This window comes from Anopheles funestus, chromosome 2RL, assembly GCF_943734845.2.
Source record: "Anopheles funestus chromosome 2RL, idAnoFuneDA-416_04, whole genome shotgun sequence".
NCBI lineage: Eukaryota > Metazoa > Arthropoda > Insecta > Diptera > Culicidae > Anopheles > Anopheles funestus.
In genome coordinates, this window is record NC_064598.1 from 16,839,408 (window position 1) to 16,861,585 (window position 22,178).

Genomic DNA, 22,178 nt, shown 5'->3' on the forward strand with positions numbered 1-22,178 from the left:
ACTCATGTTGAATTCAAGTTCCCTGCCGTATTCTCAAACCGATCAAATCACTTAACCTGATCTATCCTTTTCCACCCGTAACCAATAGACTAAACTGCCATTAAAATCGTTCCAACCAATAACAACAATAACAGCATACATAAAGTGCCCTCGCCGATTTTCATACACGGCACCTTCGAGAAAGATAATCTAGTGAATTATTATAAATTTTGCAACATCTGCATGGAATAGGTTTCCGCTAGTCGTGCGCACACGCCCCGCACACCGTACAACGCAATCGTCAATGATCTGATTTATTTATCACCAACATACAACATTTGTTTCCATCCCCCCCCCCCCCATTCCGTGTATGCAACCGTAAGCGGGAACGATGCAAGGAATGAATGGCATTTGGGAAGTGCAATTTTATTTTTTTGGGACAAATTTATTGATTTCCCCTTTCCACCGAACGGGTGCGGCCAAAGCACCCTATCGGGAAAGTCGCGTGATAGTGTGCCATAAATTCCTAATGCGCGTGACCTTGCTCAATCAATTTTTACCGCCCATTCGATTAACTTCGAGCTCGCAGCCACCACACCGGTCTCTGTTGGTCGTAAAATTTATTTAAATTTTGCACAAAACTTACAACAAACGTTTTTGCCAAATAGTGAGCAAAATGTAGCCTTGCAGTTTGCCCGGTAGTGGCCAATTTTTCATGCAACACATGCCAAACCTATAACAAAGTATTATTCACATTCAACTTCGATCGGATCGGTATTAACGGTACGGTAGTATTGCGAAGGAATTGAATTATTCGCAAAAATAAACCTTCACAGCGTAACATTAATGGTGCGTGTTGTATATTTGGGACATGCAAAAAGTAAGTTATAGTTGCGACCATTCGGGTAAAACACATCTTTGCCACGGTAGCCATTTGGCGTTAACATACGGATTAGCATATTTTTTTAATTAATCAAAGTACAATCGTTAATTAAAATGTCCATTCCGGTTTTGCAGGGTGAAACTCCTACAATTGGTGGTGATTCGAAAGAAGAAAAAAAGCGGAAACAAATAATCCTCATTACATCGCGCCACCGTCTTAGCTGACCGTTTGTTGAGATGAAGACGACGAACCAAGAAAAAAAAATCCGCTCCCTCCTGCGTGCAGCAGTCTATGGGTGAAACTTTTCCTGTCCACCCCAAACCACTCGAAACGGGTAAGAAAATGTCACCCAGTGGCGAAGGAGGTGGAAAAACCTGTCACCAGCCTATGGTGAGATTGGACACAAAGTCGGTGGGAGTCAGGTCGCGAAAATTAAAAGCACAGTGCAGCAGCAGCAGCAGCAAAAAAAACGTTATTAAAAAAGAAATCACATCCTCAGCCTCAGTTTTTCGTGTGATACCAGAACACAGCCAGAAGTAGAGAAGAGAAGCGAGAAGCGAGAAAAAACAAATCTCCGAACCTGCCAACGCCATTTGTCAATGTTCTCGGTTTGACAAGGAAATGAAAATTAAAACACTCAGCAGACGAAGCTGGTGGGTTCAAGCTGCGTGATAAAATTCACTAAAAATCAAACAAAAAAATATCCACGCCAAAAAGTGCTAAACACTAAAAACAAAGCGCCAAGGGTACTATTTTTGAGATTTTTTTCTAGAAAGAAAAAAAATCAGTTCCCCGTCCCGGCACAGTAAGAAAATGCTCAGTGATGAAAATAACAATCGGCAGGCAAAAGAACGACGAACGACGCAACAACAATTTCCACCACCGAAAGCTGGACGAAAACGGAACCCGGATAAGAAACATAATATCTGAGGAAAATCTGTTTTTCAACGCTAATGTATTTGCCTGTATTCATAATTTATCATCCAATAATGACCCATCGTTTTCCTTCGCAATGGTCACACAGCCCTTCCCCGTTGGCCCCTGGCTGCCTCTGGAGTTCTGATGTCGTTTGGGCACATTTTTGCTTTCGATTTGCCAAACCATCTTGGAATACGTCGAACTCAGTCGAAGCGACCGTTCGGTGTAGTTGGTGCCTTCGATTTGCGCTCCCAATCAAAAGGCCACTTTCGTCCATTATTCAAATTCGATTTTCGATTTCAACTCCATTTCCCGGTGGTTCCAACGACGCACAATTGCTGCAAGAAAAATGACCTCCCTTTGTATTCCGCCGGCCCCAAATTCCTGCCTCGAGGGCGGGTTTTCCATTTTGAATTGACTTTTCCGGCGGAGAGAAGGAAAGGGGGAAGGCGTTTTCCACGTAGGGGAGCGACAAAACGGCCGCTGCCAAACTGTCAATTGATGGAATTGATTTCGCCTAGTGCAATTTTCATTTCCTCTTACGCGTTTCTTCCATCACCCTCCCGTGAACTGATGGCGTAAGTTTCTGCAAATCTTATTTCCCTTCGCTTGCATCGTGTCCACCACCAGTCTGTGAACCTGCTGAAGCACGGGAAACAGTAAGGAAGCTTGATCAACGATAATTCTTCATTACAATCACCGTCGTTTTCGCTCGTTTCGCCCTCTCACGCTTGTAGGGACGGTTTAATGCAGACCATCTCCATTTGCCATTCGTTTTGAGTAGCAGTTTCTGCCTTTCGATAAGTATACCCCGATTTAGCGAGCAAAATCGGGATAAAAGTTTTTCTTTCGTCTTTCGAAGCAACAAAAAAACCGATACGAACGATTTGGTGACTTTCGTTATCGAAATATGAGTTGAGCCAATTATGAAATTAAAACACATTTATCAATTTTCCCAGTTTTTGCTTCCACCAAGCAGTGTGGCTGGAGGTGTTTGTTTTCATTTGTCGAGGATCATTAATAACGTGAGTGAGCCATAATTATTATACTTCTTATGCTTTTATTACTTTGCTTTCCTGAAGTTTTCACAGAAAATGTAGTTAAAATTGGTTTTAAATTACAAGAATACAACGATGTGAAAATGTAAAAATAGATAAAGTTCTTGGTGATTAGTTCATATCTTGAGCAGCTTTCCAACAGTGCGAAGCATAATGGATTCAAGCAACAATATTGCTTAACTACTGATAATAAAGTTAAATTATCTTTTTTGTTTCTTCATCAGATCTACCTAAACGTCGTAGCTAGTGTTGGGTCAAGTAACTCTTTTGCAAGAGCGGAGCGCACCGCTCTCGCTCTCTAAAGAGTGTGGTGCGCTTGACGTAGCTCCACACGGAGCGCTGCACACAGGAGCGATTGTGCGACGCGCTCCCAGGAGCGAAGTTTCGCACCACAAGGAGCGCTGCACGCAGGAGCGATTCCTGCGATACAGCTACCTCTATTTCCCGTGAGCTGTGCGGGAGCGCGCACAATAAGATGAGCGGAGCGATTCAAATACCTCTTTCGCTCTTGACCAACTAGCTGTAGCCTTATGAAATTTTCGAGTAGACATTTTTTTTAATATTTTTTCGTTATTTTTTATTCTTTTCTTCTTTTAAAGCATTATTTGAGTGAAAAGAAACTAGTTGCCGCATTAAAATATATCACATTTATCAATTTTGCGATATTACTATACAAAAAGCCTAAGTCTATATAGCCTTAGGAGATTGGCATATTTATAGAAACATCTGAGCCATCTATACAGACATACAGAACTCTGGGGGCATGGCCGTCGAAGAAGAAAATGTAGCCCTTGGTGTCATCTATCGACCACAGGTTATAGATTGGCGATCTGTTGGATACCGATCGAGTTATAGGCAAAAATTGGTGCAAAAATGAGCCTTATGAACTGTTAAAATTTTTATATTTTTTTTATTTTTTCTGATTTTTTTTTAATTTAAAACATTATTCTAGTGAAAATAAACTTATTTGCACCAATTGGCATTAAAATAAATCAATTTAATTTTTTTTGCAAAATTTCTCAAAAAAATCGCAAGGGGTACCCCTTATGACATTTTCGAGTTGAAAATTTTTTAAAATTTTTTTCTGATTTTTTATTCTTTTTTTAATTTAAAGCACTATTTAAGTCAAAAGAAACTTATTGCAACAAATTCCCATTAAAATATACCACATTTTTCAATTTTGCTAAATTACTCAAAAATGAGGAAATTTTACATTTTCTCAAACAAGGTAAGGAACTTGGTTCCTCGAATAACTTCTGGCACAGACATCTGAGGGCATGGCCGGCCAAGAAGAAAATGTAGCCATTGTTGCCATCTATCGACCACAGGTTAAAGATTGGCGATCCGTTGGATACCGACCGAGTTATAGGCAAAATTTGGTGCAAAAATGAGGAAAATTTTACATTTTCTCAAACAGGGTAAGGAACTTGGTTCCTCGAATAACTTCTGGCACAGACATCGGAGGGCAAGGCCGTCCAAGAAGAAAATGTACCCATTATTGCCATCTATCGACCACAGGTTAAAGATTGGCGATCCGTTGGATACCGACCGAGTTATAGGCAAAATTTGGTGCAAAAATGAGTCTTATGAAATTTTCAAATTTTTACATTTTTTTCAATTTTTTCAGATTTTTTACTCTTTTTTTAATTTTAAGCATTATTTGAGTGAAAAGAAACTCATTGCAACCAATTGGCATTAAAATAAATCAATTTAAATTTTTTTGCAAAAATTCTCAAAAAAATGGCAAGGGGTACCCCTTATGAAATTTTCGAGTTGAAAATTTTTTAAAATTTTTTTTCTGATTTTTTATTCTTTTTTAAATTTAAAGCACTATTTAAGTGAAAAGAAACTTATTGCAACAAAATTCGCATTAAAATATACCACATTTTTCAATTTTGCTAAATTACTCAAAAATGAGGAAAATTTTACATTTTCTCAAACAGGGTAAGGAACTTGGTTCCTCGAATAACTTCTGGCACAGACATCTGAGGGCAAAGCCGTCCAAGAAGAAAATGTACCCATTATTGCCATCTATCGACCACAGGTTAAAGATTGGCGATCCGTTGGATACCGACCGAGTTATAGGCAAAATTTGGTGCAAAAATGAGTCTTATGAAATTTTCAAATTTTTACATTTTTTTCAATTTTTTCAGATTTTTTACTCTTTTTTTAATTTTAAGCATTATTTGAGTGAAAAGAAACTCATTGCAACCAATTGGCATTAAAATAAATCAATTTAAATTTTTTTGCAAAAATTCTCAAAAAAATGGCAAGGGGTACCCCTTATGAAATTTTCGAGTTAAAAATTTTTTAAAATTTTTTTTCTGATTTTTTATTCTTTTTTAAATTTAAAGCAATATTTAAGTCAAAAGAAACTTATTGCAACAAAATTCGCATTAAAATATACCACATTTTTCAATTTTGCTAAATTAATCCAAAATGAAGAAAATTTTACATTTTCTCAAACAGGGTAAGGAACTTGGTTCCTCGAATAACTTCTGGCACAGACATCTGAGGGCATGGCCGGCCAAGAAGAAAATGTAGCCATTGTTGCCATCTATCGACCACAGGTTAAAGATTGGTGATCCGTTGGATACCGACCGAGTTATAGGCAAAATTTGGTGCAAAAATGAGGAAAATTTTACATTTTCTCAAACAGGGTAAGGAACTTGGTTCCTCGAATAACTTCTGGCACAGACATCGGAGGGCATGGCCGTCCAAGAAGAAAATGTACCCATTATTGCCATCTATCGACCACAGGTTAAAGATTGGCGATCCGTTGGATACCGACCGAGTTATAGGCAAAATTTGGTGCAAAAATGAGTCTTATGAAATTTTCAAATTTTTACATTTTTTTCCATTTTTTCAGATTTTTTACTCTTTTTTTTAATTTTAAGCATTATTTGAGTGAAAAGAAACTCATTGCAACCAATTGGCATTAAAATAAATCAATTTAAATTTTTTTGCAAAAATTCTCAAAAAAATGGCAAGCGGTACCCCTTATGACATTTTCGAGTTGAAAATTTTTTAAAATTTTTTTTCTGATTTTTTATTCTTTTTTAAATTTAAAGCACTATTTAAGTGAAAAGAAACTTATTGCAACAAAATTCGCATTAAAATATACCACATTTTTCAATTTTGCTAAATTACTCAAAAATGAGGAAATTTTACATTTTCTCAAACAAGGTAAGGAACTTGGTTCCTCGAATAACTTCTGGCACAGATATCTGAGGGCAAGGCCGTCCAAGAAGAAAATGTAGCCATTGTTGCCATCTATCGACCACAGGTTAAAGATTGGCGATCCGTTGGATACCGACCGAGTTATAGGCAAAAGTTGGTGCAAAAATGAGGAAAATTTTACATTTTCTCAAACAGGGTAAGGAACTTGGTTCCTCGCATAACTTCTGGCACAGACATCTGAGGGCATGGCCGGCCAAGAAGAAAATGTAGCCATTGTTGCCATCTATCGACCACAGGTTAAAGATTGGCGATCCGTTGGATACCGACCGAGTTGTAGGCAAAATTTGGTGCAAAAATGAGTCTTATGAAATTTTCAAATTTTTATATTTTTTTCCATTTTTTCAGATTTTTTACTCTTTTTTTAATTTTAAGCATTATTTCAGTGAAAAGAAACTCATTGCAACCAATTGGCATTAAAATAAATCAATTTAATTTTTTTTGCAAAAATTCTCAAAAAAATGGCAAGGGGTACCCCTTATGAAATTTTCGAGCTGAAAATTTTTTAAAATTTTTTTTCTGATTTTTTATTCTTTTTTAAATTTAAAGCAATATTTAAGTCAAAAGAAACTTATTACAACAAAATTCGCATTAAAATATACCGTATTTTTCAATTTTGCTAAATTAATCCAAAATGAAGAAAATTTTACATTTTCTCAAACAGGGTAAGGAACTTGGTTCCTCGAATAACTTCTGGCACAGACATCTGAGGGCAAAGCCGGCCAAGAAGAAAATGTAGCCATTGTTGCCATCTATCGACCACAGGTTAAAGATTGGTGATCCGTTGGATACCGACCGAGTTATAGGCAAAATTTGGTGCAAAAATGAGGAAAATTTTACATTTTCTCAAACAGGGTAAGGAACTTGGTTCCTCGAATAACTTCTGGCACAGACATCGGAGGGCATGGCCGTCCAAGAAGAAAATGTACCCATTATTGCCATCTATCGACCACAGGTTAAAGATTGGCGATCCGTTGGATACCGACCGAGTTATAGGCAAAATTTGGTGCAAAAATGAGTCTTATGAAATTTTCAAATTTTTACATTTTTTTCAATTTTTTCAGATTTTTTACTCTTTTTTTAATTTTAAGCATTATTTGAGTGAAAAGAAACTCATTGCAACCAATTGGCATTAAAATAAATCAATTTAATTTTTTTTGCAAAAATTCCCAAAAAAATGGCAAGGGGTACCCCTTATGAAATTTCCGAGTTAAAAATTTTTTAAATTTTTTTTTCTGATTTTTTATTCTTTTTTAAATTTAAAGCAATATTTAAGTCAAAAGAAACTTATTACAACAAAATTCGCATTAAAATATACCACATTTTTCAATTTTGCTAAATTACTCAAAAATGAGGAAATTTTACATTTTCTCAAACAAGGTAAGGAACTTGGTTCCTCGAATAACTTCTGGCACAGATATCTGAGGGCAAGGCCGTCCAAGAAGAAAATGTAGCCATTGTTGCCATCTATCGACCACAGGTTAAAGATTGGCGATCCATTGGATACCGACCGAGTTATAGGCAAAAGTTGGTGCAAAAATGAGGAAAATTTTACATTTTCTCAAACAAGGTAAGGAACTTGGTTCCTCGCATAACTTCTGGCACAGACATCTGAGGGCAAGGTCGTCCAAGAAGAAAATGTACCCATTATTGCCATCTATCGACCACAGGTTAAAGATTGGCGATCCGTTGGATACCGACCGAGTTGTAGGCAAAATTTGGTGCAAAAATGAGTCTTATGAAATTTTCAAATTTTTATATTTTTTCCATTTTTTCAGATTTTTTACTCTTTTTTTAATTTTAAGCATTATTTGAGTGAAAAGAAACTCATTGCAACCAATTGGCATTAAAATAAATCAATTTAAATTTTTTTGCAAAATTTCTCGAAAAAATGGCAAGGGGTACCCCTTATGAAATTTCCGAGTTAAAAATTTTTTAAAATTTTTTTTCTGATTTTTTATTCTTTTTTAAATTTAAAGCAATATTTAAGTCAAAAGAAACTTATTACAACAAAATTCGCATTAAAATATACCACATTTTTCAATTTTGCTAAATTATTAAAAAATGAGGAAATTTTACATTTTCTCAAACAAGGTAAGGAACTTGGTACCTCGAATAACTTCTGGCACAGATATCTGAGGGCAAGGCCGTCCAAGAAGAAAATGTAGCCATTGTTGCCATCTATCGACCACAGGTTAAAGATTGGCGATCCATTGGATACCGACCGAGTAATAGGCAAAAGTTGGCGCAAAAATGAGGAAAATTTTACATTTTCTCAAACAGGGTAAGGAACTTGGTTCCTCGCATAACTTCTGGCACAGACATCTGAGGGCATGGCCGGCCAAGAAGAAAATGTAGCCATTGTTGCCATCTATCGACCACAGGTTAAAGATTGGCGATCCGTTGGATACCGACCGAGTTGTAGGCAAAATTTGGTGCAAAAATGAGTCTTATGAAATTTTCAAATTTTTATATTTTTTTCCATTTTTTCAGATTTTTTACTCTTTTTTTAATTTTAAGCATTATTTCAGTGAAAAGAAACTCATTGCAACCAATTGGCATTAAAATAAATCAATTTAATTTTTTTTGCAAAAATTCTCAAAAAAATGGCAAGGGGTACCCCTTATGAAATTTTCGAGCTGAAAATTTTTTAAAATTTTTTTTCTGATTTTTTATTCTTTTTTAAATTTAAAGCAATATTTAAGTCAAAAGAAACTTATTACAACAAAATTCGCATTAAAATATACCGTATTTTTCAATTTTGCTAAATTAATCCAAAATGAAGAAAATTTTACATTTTCTCAAACAGGGTAAGGAACTTGGTTCCTCGAATAACTTCTGGCACAGACATCTGAGGGCAAAGCCGGCCAAGAAGAAAATGTAGCCATTGTTGCCATCTATCGACCACAGGTTAAAGATTGGTGATCCGTTGGATACCGACCGAGTTATAGGCAAAATTTGGTGCAAAAATGAGGAAAATTTTACATTTTCTCAAACAGGGTAAGGAACTTGGTTCCTCGAATAACTTCTGGCACAGACATCGGAGGGCATGGCCGTCCAAGAAGAAAATGTACCCATTATTGCCATCTATCGACCACAGGTTAAAGATTGGCGATCCGTTGGATACCGACCGAGTTATAGGCAAAATTTGGTGCAAAAATGAGTCTTATGAAATTTTCAAATTTTTACATTTTTTTCAATTTTTTCAGATTTTTTACTCTTTTTTTAATTTTAAGCATTATTTGAGTGAAAAGAAACTCATTGCAACCAATTGGCATTAAAATAAATCAATTTAATTTTTTTTGCAAAAATTCCCAAAAAAATGGCAAGGGGTACCCCTTATGAAATTTCCGAGTTAAAAATTTTTTAAATTTTTTTTTCTGATTTTTTATTCTTTTTTAAATTTAAAGCAATATTTAAGTCAAAAGAAACTTATTACAACAAAATTCGCATTAAAATATACCACATTTTTCAATTTTGCTAAATTACTCAAAAATGAGGAAATTTTACATTTTCTCAAACAAGGTAAGGAACTTGGTTCCTCGAATAACTTCTGGCACAGATATCTGAGGGCAAGGCCGTCCAAGAAGAAAATGTAGCCATTGTTGCCATCTATCGACCACAGGTTAAAGATTGGCGATTCATTGGATACCGACCGAGTTATAGGCAAAAGTTGGTGCAAAAATGAGGAAAATTTTACATTTTCTCAAACAAGGTAAGGAACTTGGTTCCTCGCATAACTTCTGGCACAGACATCTGAGGGCAAGGTCGTCCAAGAAGAAAATGTACCCATTATTGCCATCTATCGACCACAGGTTAAAGATTGGCGATCCGTTGGATACCGACCGAGTTGTAGGCAAAATTTGGTGCAAAAATGAGTCTTATGAAATTTTCAAATTTTTATATTTTTTTCCATTTTTTCAGATTTTTTACTCTTTTTTTAATTTTAAGCATTATTTGAGTGAAAAGAAACTCATTGCAACCAATTGGCATTAAAATAAATCAATTTAAATTTTTTTGCAAAATTTCTCGAAAAAATGGCAAGGGGTACCCCTTATGAAATTTCCGAGTTAAAAATTTTTTAAAATTTTTTTTCTGATTTTTTATTCTTTTTTAAATTTAAAGCAATATTTAAGTCAAAAGAAACTTATTACAACAAAATTCGCATTAAAATATACCACATTTTTCAATTTTGCTAAATTATTAAAAAATGAGGAAATTTTACATTTTCTCAAACAAGGTAAGGAACTTGGTACCTCGAATAACTTCTGGCACAGATATCTGAGGGCAAGGCCGTCCAAGAAGAAAATGTAGCCATTGTTGCCATCTATCGACCACAGGTTAAAGATTGGCGATCCATTGGATACCGACCGAGTAATAGGCAAAAGTTGGCGCAAAAATGAGGAAAATTTTACATTTTCTCAAACAGGGTAAGGAACTTGGTTCCTCGAATAACTTCTGGCACAGACATCTGAGGGCAAGGCCGTCCAAGAAGAAAATGTAGCCATTATTGCCATCTATCGACCATAGGTTAAAGATTGGCGATCCGTTGGATACCGACCGAGTTGTAGGCAAAATTTGGTGCAAAAATGAGTCTTATGAAATTTTCAAATTTTTATATTTTTTTCCATTTTTTCAGATTTTTTACTCTTTTTTTAATTTTAAGCATTATTTGAGTGAAAAGAAACTCATTGCAACCAATTGGCATTAAAATAAATCAATTTAATTTTTTTTTGCAAAATTTCTCGAAAAAATGGCAAGGGGTACCCCTTATGAAATTTTCGAGTGGAAAATTTTTTTGAATTTTTTTTCTTATTTTTTATTCTTTTTTAAATTTAAAGCACTATTTAAGTGAAAAGAAACTTATTGCAACAAATTCGCAATAAAATATATCACATTTAAAAATTTTGCTGAATTGCAGAAAAATGAGGAAAATTTTACATTTTCTCAAACAGGGTAAGGAACTTGGTTCCTCAAATAACTTCTGGCACAGACATCTGAGGGCAAGGCCGTCCAAGAAGAAAATGTACCCATTATTGCCATCTATCGACCACAGGTTAAAGATTGGCGATCCGTTGGATACCGACCGAGTTATAGGCAAAATTTGGTGCAAAAATGAGTCTTATGAAATTTTCAAATTTTTACATATTTTTCAATTTTTCAGATTTTTTACTCTTTTTTTAATTTTAAGCATTATTTGAGTGAAAAGAAACTCATTGCAACCAATTGGCATTAAAATAAATCAATTTAAATTTTTTTACAAAATTTCTCAAAAAAATTGCAAGGGGTACCCCTTATGAAATTTTCGAGTGGAAAATTTTTTTGAATTTTTTTTCTTATTTTTTATTCTTTTTTTAATTTAAAGCACTATTTAAGTGAAAAGAAACTTATTGCAACAAATTCGCAATAAAATATATCACATTTAAAAATTTTGCTGAATTGCAGAAAAATGAGGAAAATTTTACATTTTCTCAAACAGGGTAAGGAACTTGGTTCCTCAAATAACTTCTGGCACAGACATCTGAGGGCAAGGCCGTCCAAGAAGAAAATGTACCCATTATTGCCATCTATCGACCACAGGTTAAAGATTGGCGATCCGTTGGATACCGACCGAGTTATAGGCAAAATTTGGTGCAAAAATGAGTCTTATGAAATTTTCAAATTTTTACATATTTTTCAATTTTTCAGATTTTTTACTCTTTTTTTAATTTTAAGCATTATTTGAGTGAAAAGAAACTCATTGCAACCAATTGGCATTAAAATAAATCAATTTAAATTTTATTACAAAATTTCTCAAAAAAATTGCAAGGGGTACCTCTTATGAAATTTTCGAGTGGAAAATTTTTTTGAATTTTTTTTCTTATTTTTTATTCTTTTTTTAATTTAAAGCACTATTTAAGTGAAAAGAAACTTATTGCAACAAATTCGCATTAAAATATATCACATTTAAAAATTTTGCTGAATTGCAGAAAAATGAGGAAAATTTTACATTTTCTCAAACAGGGTAAGGAACTTGGTTCGTCGAATATCTTCTGGCACAGACATCTAAGGGCATAGCTGTCCAAGAAGAAAATGTAACCATTGGTGCCATCCATCGACCACAGGTTAAAGTTTGGCGATCCGTTGGATACCGACCGAGTTATAGGCAAAACTTGGTGCAAAAATGAAGAAAATTTTACATTTTCTCAAACAGGGTATGGAACTTGGTTCCTCGAATAACTTCTGGCACAGACATCTGAGGGCATTGCTGTCCAAGAAGAAAATGTAGCCATTGGTGCCATCTATCGACCACAGGTTAAAGATTGGAGATCCGTTAGATACCAACCGAGTTATAGGCAAAACTTGGTGCGAAAATGAACCTTAGTAGATTGACAAATTTATAGATTTTTTCAATTTTTTTATTGTTTTTTTATCTTTTTTTTAATTTAAAGCATTATTTGAGTGAAATGAAACTTATTACAACAATTTCGCATTAAAATAAAACAAACTTTTAAATTTTGTTAAATTGCTCAAAAAAAAATGGCAAAGGGTAGTAAGCCTTATGAAATTTTCGAGCTGAAAATTTTTTTATTTTTTTTTTGTTATTTTTAATCCTTTTTTTATTTAAAGCATTATTTGAGTGAAAAAAAACTTATTTCAATCTATTCGCATAAAATTAAATCAATTTAAAATTTTTTGCAAAATTTCCCAAAAAAAAAGAGCGAGGAAACTTCGCTCCTGGGAGCGCATCGCGCAATCGCTCCTGTGTGTAGCGCTCCGTACGGAGCTACCACTTTTTCGCGTGGGCTGTGCGGGAGCGCGCACAATAAGATGAGCGGAGCAATTGAGGTACCTCTTTCGCTCTTGACCCAACACTAGTCGTAGCCAAACAAATTTCTGAGCTTTTTTGGAGCTCACGGTTCCACAGATGAGGTTAATGTCTTTTGACGTCAGAGGAAGTAGCAACCGCAAATCTAAAACTCCTCGAAACTGTAGAACGTGAGACAACTACTGTAGCAGAAACAGATCTTTATTATTTTACGTGTGGTTATTAATCCAGTTGAACCCCCTATTGCGATTATTGAGTAGCCTATATCTTCTTATAGCTTTGTAGCTGGCTTTCAAGAATCGAAATTAAAACTTATTGATCTTCTCCTGATTTTTATCCTTTCAATGAAATAGCTTGTTTGCCGAGTTGTGCAGAGGAACATGTTGTGTTGTGGTTCTTGGACACCAAAACGTTCATAGGTACTCTTAGGTCTTTTAAGGACTCATTGAGTGTACTATAAAAATATTGCATTCCCGAAAGGGTTTGTTGAGAAGGAGAATGAGTCACGAAGTAAGCTAAGCTTTTTAACAGACAAAGGTTTGTGGTAAAGGTCAGAGTGAATGGCGTGAATGTCTCACCACAGAAGACTCCAGTTTCTCTAACTTTCTATAAGCTCAACATTCGACTAATCATCACTCCTCACTAGAAAAGTGTTAATCAACGATCTATTCGTTACTAGGTGAAGAGGATCACGATTAGACTGGACTATGACTGGAAGATCCTGTTAAAGAACTCATTAAATGGACGACTAACAAACCTTGACATGTTGAAACAACGGACGACATTGAAATTTGTTTAGCTACGAACATTTACATTTACCTCTAACGAACGTTTTATATCTAATTAGTAACTAAATCAACTTTGTTGCTATGAAAACGAACAATTCATCAAAAAAACAGAAAATGATTTTCACACAAACAGGTAAGCTTTTTTATAAGCAAAACTGTACAATGAGATGTAATTAAAGACCTCATGTTCATAGAAATTTAGAAATAAAAATTATTTACTTTCCCGTTTGTTATCAAACGATGCACGACTGCGATCGTTGCATTGTAACATTGCATGCCGAAAGAAACAGCTCCCAACTTTCGTAGAAAACCTTCATAAACCTTTCACTGTGCCACAGCCCGTTTATAAGAGTGCGTGGTCAAGCAACAGACACGATCACACTGCATTTACTCTCAGTCTGATAAACCAACGCGAACGTGCGTACGACTAAACAATACGATGCACCGTCTACTAGCAATACTGTGTGGTGTTTGTGTCCTTCTACCCGCTAGTGCACTGAAACATCACATTCTGACCAAAAGCTGGGATGAAGCACAGTCCGATTGTCTTGAGTATTTACGCATCGAATCATCTCGCGCCGTCCCCTTTCTCGCACACCGGTACGAAGATGATCAGACGACGAAGGAACTGATCTTCTGCATTGCGCTCAACCTGCGCATATACGATGCAACGCAAAATGTGCTGCGTGTTGAATTGCTGCGCCAATTCTTCACCCCCGACGTGAATGATACGCTGTACGTGAATCGTACGAACGATTGTCTGTTGCGTGTTCAAACTCCTCCAAAAGAGAACAGTTACTACGGTAGGAACCCGTACGTCGGTGCGATCGAATCGGTGCATGGGATGTTCCGATGTTTCTATTATTATTATGGTAATTTCAATCGAAATGAACCGGCACTACCACCGACTCCACTGGAACTGAAGCAGATTCAGCAAGAGTGTGCGAAAATCATCGGAATTCCTGTGGGGCTGCTTAGATGTGGATCACACCTGAAGGCTCATCCTGCGTATAGTAAATTTTCCCGCTGTGTTGTACTGAGGAGTGGCAAATATGCGTCAGAATTAGGCGATAATTCTATGAAAAGATTTCTAGCCATGATGGGTTTAGAAGGATATGTGTAGATCACAATTGCCTAGCAAAGACAATAGTCGAATAAAATACTGGATCTTCTTAGTACGCTAAAACAATAGTAATAACTTTGTAAATATTTAATATGTATTTCATTGAGCATTCTTAAGATCTTTAATGATTTCTTCGTTTAGGAAGTTCGATCTAGCCGATGTTCCAACAAAAAAGAAGGATATTATTATTCATTATTCTCCATCGTACGACTCTAATAGTCGAAAGCCTCCAAAGATTTGATGTACCACTTAAATGTGACTGAGGTGTTCTGAGCAGCTCAGAGATAAAGTAGTGCTCTACTCAACAAAACGAGCTTGTCTTCGTTGTTAAAACCAATTCTTTAGGTAATGCAACCATAATTGATCGCCTAACCAGTGTCGGGTGAAACGGACTGTCTAGGAATCCCAATAAGTGAGGGAAGTGTCTAAAATATCTATATCAGACTATTGTCCTTAGCAATATGAGATAGACAAGGGACTTCTTTAAGCATTCCTTAATCCCACTTCAAGTATTCCTAGGTGGCCCTAAAAGCTGTCAGTGTGGTCACTCAAAAATGCTCGATCTATCCTAGGTTGTTTCAATCCCTAGGTCGACACCATCTATAGTTCAGTCCCTAGGCTGTTCTACATTTATAGGCTTTCGCGGAAATTGATCCGCCATTGTGTCTAACACATTACTCATTATTTTATCATTACTCGTGCAGTAGATCCAGCAACTAGATTACAATTTTGAGCTAAAGGACCTTTTGTAGTTGATAAGTCTCCAGGTATTGAGGTAATTTTTGAGTCAATTGCCGAAAATTCGCGAAGGATTCTGATCATGTTTTCATCATGCCTAACTCTGTTGATCAGTAACAATATCATTCATGGATATGTATTTTTAGACTCCAAATGTTACTCTTAGGTAGATGTTTTAGTCCAAAACTTCGAAGGTTTCCCTTTGCTTAAAACGCTCTGTTGCAGCATTGAAATCCCATTACTACATTGAAACAATATTTTCCTATTCATTTACTAGGTTTTAAATTAACTTAAGTAAGTATGATTAAACACTAAATAAATTATTTCATTCATTCTTCTTCTACTTTCATTTTAATTTAAAATTTAGTTTTATTCCCATTATGATTCTTTTATAGAATCAATTGTACATCATTTTCTTCACGATTTCAATACCCTTTAGTGTGGACTTTTATTCAAATGTTTTTTTTACCAATTTTCCTACATCTTCGATGTATCATTGCAATAATCTTCGTATAAATTTTTGGCCAATAATAAAACGATAAGTTATTCCATTTACCTAAGCATCAAAGAATGCTTACCATTCGAATTCAAATGCTATAATTTGTCGTGATGTTTTTCGATCGAAGAAATATAAAACTCATTATACATACGTGCAGCAGACGAAACGACGAACTGGTAACACCGGTCCAGTTGAACACCTAATCTCACCTTTCGCCAACCAAACGGGCCCCGGTATGTTAACACCCTGGAAAACAAAAATGCATTCAGCAAAAATGTTTGCCCTTTTTTCAGTTGTCCCTTTCGTTTTTTTTTTTTTTTTTTTGTTAGCTCGATGTGTCCATTTGTTTTTGTCCTAATAGTGCAATCATCCCCTCGTGGTAGACGGGAGGAAAGATTAGGATGCTACCACCCTTGTTCCCTGTCGACTAATTTGGTGGCCACTTGACGCTAAACACCGGCAACCGAGTCGGCAACACAAATGGTTTGATCATTTAAATTTATCAAAAATAGTTTTGCACCAGTGTGCACAAACTACAATCTAATGCCGGCGTTTGTGTTTGCGTTTGTCGCCGTGTTGCTGGGGAGCACAAAATGGGGGGGTCCCTCCGCATGGGGACATTTTTCTGCCTGCTCACAAATTTCTATCACATTTATTTGTTCGACAAAATGTTGTTCGATGAGTGAGTGTAGTTTAGGAAATAAGGTACCGGGAGCGAGACCCTTTGCTTCACATCAATCTAATTGCAGTCTGTCGCAATTTCGATTGATATGCATCCTGAAACTACGACGCATTATGATTGATGCAATGGGCTAATTGAAGCAAAACGAAGAGAAAAAAAATCGGGAATTTTATACAATATTTTGCACTTTTATATCACTGTATAAACATTTCTGGATGATGTCAAAGAGACACAAAAATTAGAATAGAATTATTTAATTATATCTTTTTTAACTCTAAATTTCGAATTCAAACAGAAGAAAAACACATTAAGAAATCACTTATCGCTGCAAATGTATCACGAATAATTTATTTCCCATCACTTGACTGTATAGCATTTTAATTGGATAATTAAATGGTGTAAACACTACTTGTAAACAACGGGCTGTTACCGAACAGGCAGCGCATCGCAGTAAAATCCGCCTGGCGCCAAAACCACCAAACGTAACGCCTCCACGCCACGTGCCGGCCACGTGTCCCGGGATGCTGCGGTACACAACACAAAAAAGGGGGAAAACAACACCGCCCAAAACTGTGTGTCTTTGGAAAAGAGTTAACCCTATGCCCTAAGCCCTCGTGCTGTGTGTGTGTTTGTCGCCGGAAACTAAATTAACCGAAACCTTGGCCACGAGAAACAAGTGTCACCGGGGTAAGCCCCTCTTTGCCTGTTCCGGTCGCATCGATGGCGCGTGTTGTCGTTACGCGTTTCGATGTCATAAATCTGCATCAACAACACATTAGAAGAAGTTACATATTTTCACACCCATCCCCTTACACGCAAGTGCTTGCGTTTTGAGCCAATGTTTTGTAAAACAAACCGCCGCCGGTAAACAAATTCGATGCGCCGAAAGAAACACACACAGAACCGCAAAATGCAAACGAACTAAAACATAACACAAAAGCAAACAAAAAAGTAATTGCACATAAGGAGGATGGTTCGGTGCAGTGGAAGAAGCTCGATTTACACATTTACACCAGCATCGTGGTCAGTCGTTTCACAACTTTCCGAAAGACATTTTCCGCATGAAACGGTAACGTACCTAATTAAATTATAAACACATTTGCCCTCTATGTAAACTACTTTAGTGTCTCAGCCATTGCTTCTTGACCACAGTTTGGTCCCGTTCGGAACGGGTATCAGGATGTTTTCGAACTCTAGAAACCCATTCCAAGCTATTTTCAACGCACCAAAGAGGACATACGTACGAAACGAATACTCTCTACAAGCTCAAGCTTAAATGGAAGTGTTGGAAAAATTACAGCTTCACTTGGCTCGTGTGTTAATGCATTCGCAAATTGGAATTTATTTTGCGTCTCACACGCGTGAACCTAAATCACAAAAACGGCTTGACAGTATTTGAATTTCTCTGCGGTTTTCTTTTCGATTTCCGCCAAAGTTCAAGTTAGAGACCGGGAACGCTTCTGGAGTTAAATTTATGATTCGGTTACGGATTTTACAGAACGAAAAAATTCGTTCACTTTTCGTACACTCGCGTAAGAAATCGACAGGCAAGAATGTGGCTAAAATCTATATATATGTATGTCTGGTTAGTAAATTAGTGTCCATTATCGAAATGGAGAAAGGCGTCTTGCACAACCTTTAGCTGCGATGATGTGTTTGTCCAAGCTCCAGGAAACAGTTGGTTGAAAACGGTTGGTTTGAGAGAATGGTTTGTGGTTAAAGGGCTTACATTAGAAGAAATTAATAAAATCTTTCCAACCTTTGTGCATTTGAAATATACCCTCGTGGAAGCAAATATTTCATCCGGCAAACGATAATATGTACCCGAGAAACGGGAACATTTTATGTCACACTTAGCAAATGGGTAAAAAAATGTGTTAACAATCTGCCGTAATTGTAAGATAAAATGTTCGCCGTTTACTCTGGAAGGCAGAAAAGAAAGAAAAGAAACAAAGCATTCTATCTAAAACCAGCCACAACGTTACCGACCACCGGAAGGCAAATCTTCATTCCATACAACCTCATCAAAATGTACATACATGATCAAATGTTGTTCAATATATTCAGCAACAATATTTATTATGTCGTACAGAGCTATGATGGTATATCGCCGGAAGGGTATTACACGTGGGTTCCGTGGCGCATAAATATGCCTGCACGTGTAGAGTGTATCGGTTGGTATGGCACCGGTTACCGTTTCAATACAATCGTGTGCTCGTTTTCGATCCGCCGGAAAAATTCCACCTCGGGGATTGTAGCACAGTGGATGTGGGTATAAATTATGTTGCTTCTGTGTTGGCCGGAAGTCGGAAGGCGAATGCGAAATTCAGTAGCAGAAAAGCTCATGAGAGGGAGTTAAGGTTTCCTAGTTGATCGCTTATAGACGTTTCCATTTATTGGAACAACACCTGTCGGTGAATGGGGCGACGTGTGAATGTGTATGTACCATTCTTGGTCATATTTAGTAGTTGTGAAACTTTTAACATGTTTTGTTACAAGAAAAAAAAATTTGAGGAATTTAAAATGTCAACCAGAATGCCTAACAGGAAAAAAGCAACCGTTATGGGAGGAACTAAAGAAAAATGTATGCATTACTTTGACTAAATTAAATATAAATTAAATTAAAACTAACTAATACTAAAAAAGGAGAGGATGAATCCTTAAACAAGGCTGAGGACTTGTGACGACCTTAATTTCATAGACCCCCAAACAGTCGTTCATATTTAACCATAGGCCGTTTTATTTAACTAAAATACTCCATACATGTTATCTTAAAATTAATGAGCAACTTTACCCATAATTTGATGAAAAGCCAAAGAGAAGGAATCAAATAAATCGAAATCAAAAGAGACAAACTTACATTGAAAATCTCAATATATTTACATTTATAACACTATTACACGATGAAGTGTACAAACTTCGTAAAGTTTGTAACTCATAAAATTGTTTCCAGGGCATATTAGATAGCTTGAATAGAACACTATAAATTCATACATCTCTCGAAAGCAAAGAAAAAGATACGGAACTCTTCGCTGACCAATCTATGACAACCAAGCCATCGTTAGTTTGTCATTCCGTTTTCATGTGTGCCCGTTGCCGGTGCTTAATCAGTGTGCTGGAATCGATGAACCGCATACCGCACGGTTCACACAGATACGGCTTTTCACCGGTGTGTATTCGCCGATGGATCACCAACGTCGTGTTGCGTTTGAACGTCTTGGAGCAGAAATCACATGCAAACTGTTTCTCGTCACTATGAACCAGCGCATGACGATCGAGACTGTGCTTGTGTATGAACGTCTTATCGCACAGGTCACATTTGTACGCCGGTGTCCCCAGGTGCTTCGTTTCATGGTCCTTTAGCGTAAGCTTCTTCTCAAACTTTTGCCCACAGTGTGAACACACGAACAGCGGTTTATTCTCCCGATGGCTATTGTACTGATGCTTGCGTAACTTGAATTCGGTCGAAAATTTACGCGGACATTGATCGCACTCGAACAGTTCGAGCGTGAGCGAATGATCCTCGGTGAGATGGCGTAGCAGCTGATGATCGACACGGAACACTTTGTTGCAAATTTTGCACACAGTGTCCGATTCTTTCGACTTTTTCGCTTCCGTCGGTTTTACCGTCGAACGGCGATGGTACGCCTGATGGCGTATGCTTTTTTCGAACGACGTAAACTTTTTCGGACAAACGTTGCATGGAAAGAGGGGAAGCCTAAACTCTGAATGGTCACGCTCGAAGTGACGCGCCAGATGAGAGTTATTATCAAACTTCCTATTGCACACCTGACATACGAGCAGATTTTTAGTTATATTGCTCTTTGTTGCGCCAGTAGATGACTTTCCTTCCAGTGTCCGTTTGTGTGTATTGGTCCGTATTTGTACATCCTTAGAACCGGTACAGATACCCGCTTGCAAGTGGCGTCTTAATTTGCTCGCATGTGCAAACGTACGTCCACAATGTTTGCATTTATTCATTTTCCGCAGCTCTGCCGTATGTTGCTTCTTGTGTTCGTTCAGATGTGCCTTAATGGCGAACTCGGCCGGACACATCACGCAGCGGTACGAATTGCAAACCTTATTGTGATTGCGCAATAGCCCCTCGTTGCAGTACTTCTGTGGGCAGTACAGACACACGAATGGATAGACGTGTGTGATGAGATGCTGATTCACCTCGTTCAAGCAGTAAAAATGCAGCAGACATTTGTCGCAATGGAATGGTAACAATTCTTGGTGTATCATAGTCAAATGTTCTTCCAGTGTGTTTTCCGATTCTAGCGATTCCATGCAAATGTAGCAGCGAATGATCGTAGCATCGAAATAGCCTTCACCGTCCGGTGAAGCGTCTTCTTCGTCAACAACCTCGTACAAATCGTCGCCATGATGTTCCGAGTCGGCGTCTGCTACATCTTGCACATTATCATCCTGTTCCTCCATGAGTTCTTCAATCATGTTGCCCTCATTCGTATCGTTCATTTCATCCTTCTCTTCTTCGATAATCGCATCCATATCGAGATCACTTTCGCTCAGCGTCATCTCTTCACATACCAACTCCTCCTGTACGGGATCATCCTCATCCTGATTTTCCAGCTTAACAATTATGTCCTGTTGATTGTTTTCCTCTTTCAATAACATATCCGGCTGCAGCATATCCATCTCCGTCTTCTCCACCACCAATTCTTCAATGACATATTCGGCGGGCATACTATTATCGTTTTCCTTCGATGCATAGCCTTTGCCATTGTTAGTCGAGTCATCTTGTAAATGGATACGCTTGTATTGTCTGCCAAAAAAGAGAGAACAATGTTAGATACAAAACAACCGTTCCCGGTATCCGTCCTTTTTGACGTACGTCCAAAGCACATCGAATATTCGATTTTTTCCATAGATCTCTGCTCGAATACTTTCAATCACGCGAACATCCTTAATGCATTTGATGCATGCGTTGTGGAACGGCCAATTTTCTTCCAGCTGAAAAACACAAACCGTTCAGTGTTGCGCAAATTTCCACTCCAAAAGCAATCGTACTCACATCTATCTTGAACAAGCCACCGATGACGTTGACCAGCTCGTTTTGCGTCAAAGCAGCATCGAGCGGCTCTAATTCTTCCTTGTTTCCCAAGCACAATCGACACGTTAGGTTCGATAATTCGTATGTTTGACCAACTTCTGGATGCATTTTCTTTCCCAGGTTGCGTTTGCAATCAACAAACGGCTTTGAGGAAGGAAAAAAAACAATAGCACTTCTCGCGCTTGGGAAACAAACATGAAATGTCACAACAACGGGCAGACCCATCTGGCAGAAAGACACTCACGGAGCTCATAAAATGATCGACTAATCGTTCGACCAGCTGAACGACTAGCGAAGTTATTCGATCTATATTTCCGAAGCGACCCGACCGCGCGTCGTTGAATCCGAAGCAACCCGATCGCATGCGCCGATGAATTCGAAGCGAACCAAT

The 22,178-nt window shown here is 37.2% G+C and overlaps 3 protein-coding genes across 3 annotated transcripts in view; 1 reads left to right on the forward strand and 2 right to left on the reverse strand.

Annotated features, from left to right (window-relative positions):
* LOC125764971 (tyrosine-protein phosphatase corkscrew-like) overlaps positions 1-22,178 on the reverse strand; it is a 168,233-nt gene that overhangs the window by 94,342 nt on the left and 51,713 nt on the right. The window lies entirely within an intron of this gene.
* On the forward strand, positions 13,721-14,847 carry LOC125765147 (general odorant-binding protein 69-like). The gene has a single exon (XM_049430048.1). The coding sequence runs from the start codon at positions 14,111-14,113 to the stop codon at positions 14,792-14,794; it is 684 nt and encodes a 227-aa protein (XP_049286005.1). The 5' UTR covers positions 13,721-14,110; the 3' UTR covers positions 14,795-14,847.
* LOC125764991 (zinc finger protein 3 homolog) lies at positions 19,383-22,001 on the reverse strand. Its single transcript, XM_049429802.1, has 3 exons — positions 21,749-22,001; positions 21,569-21,687; positions 19,383-21,499 (listed from the first exon to the last, which is right to left on the reverse strand). Exons 1-3 carry the CDS (start codon positions 21,893-21,895, stop codon positions 19,783-19,785), a joined length of 1,983 nt encoding a protein of 660 aa, XP_049285759.1. The 5' UTR covers positions 21,896-22,001; the 3' UTR covers positions 19,383-19,782.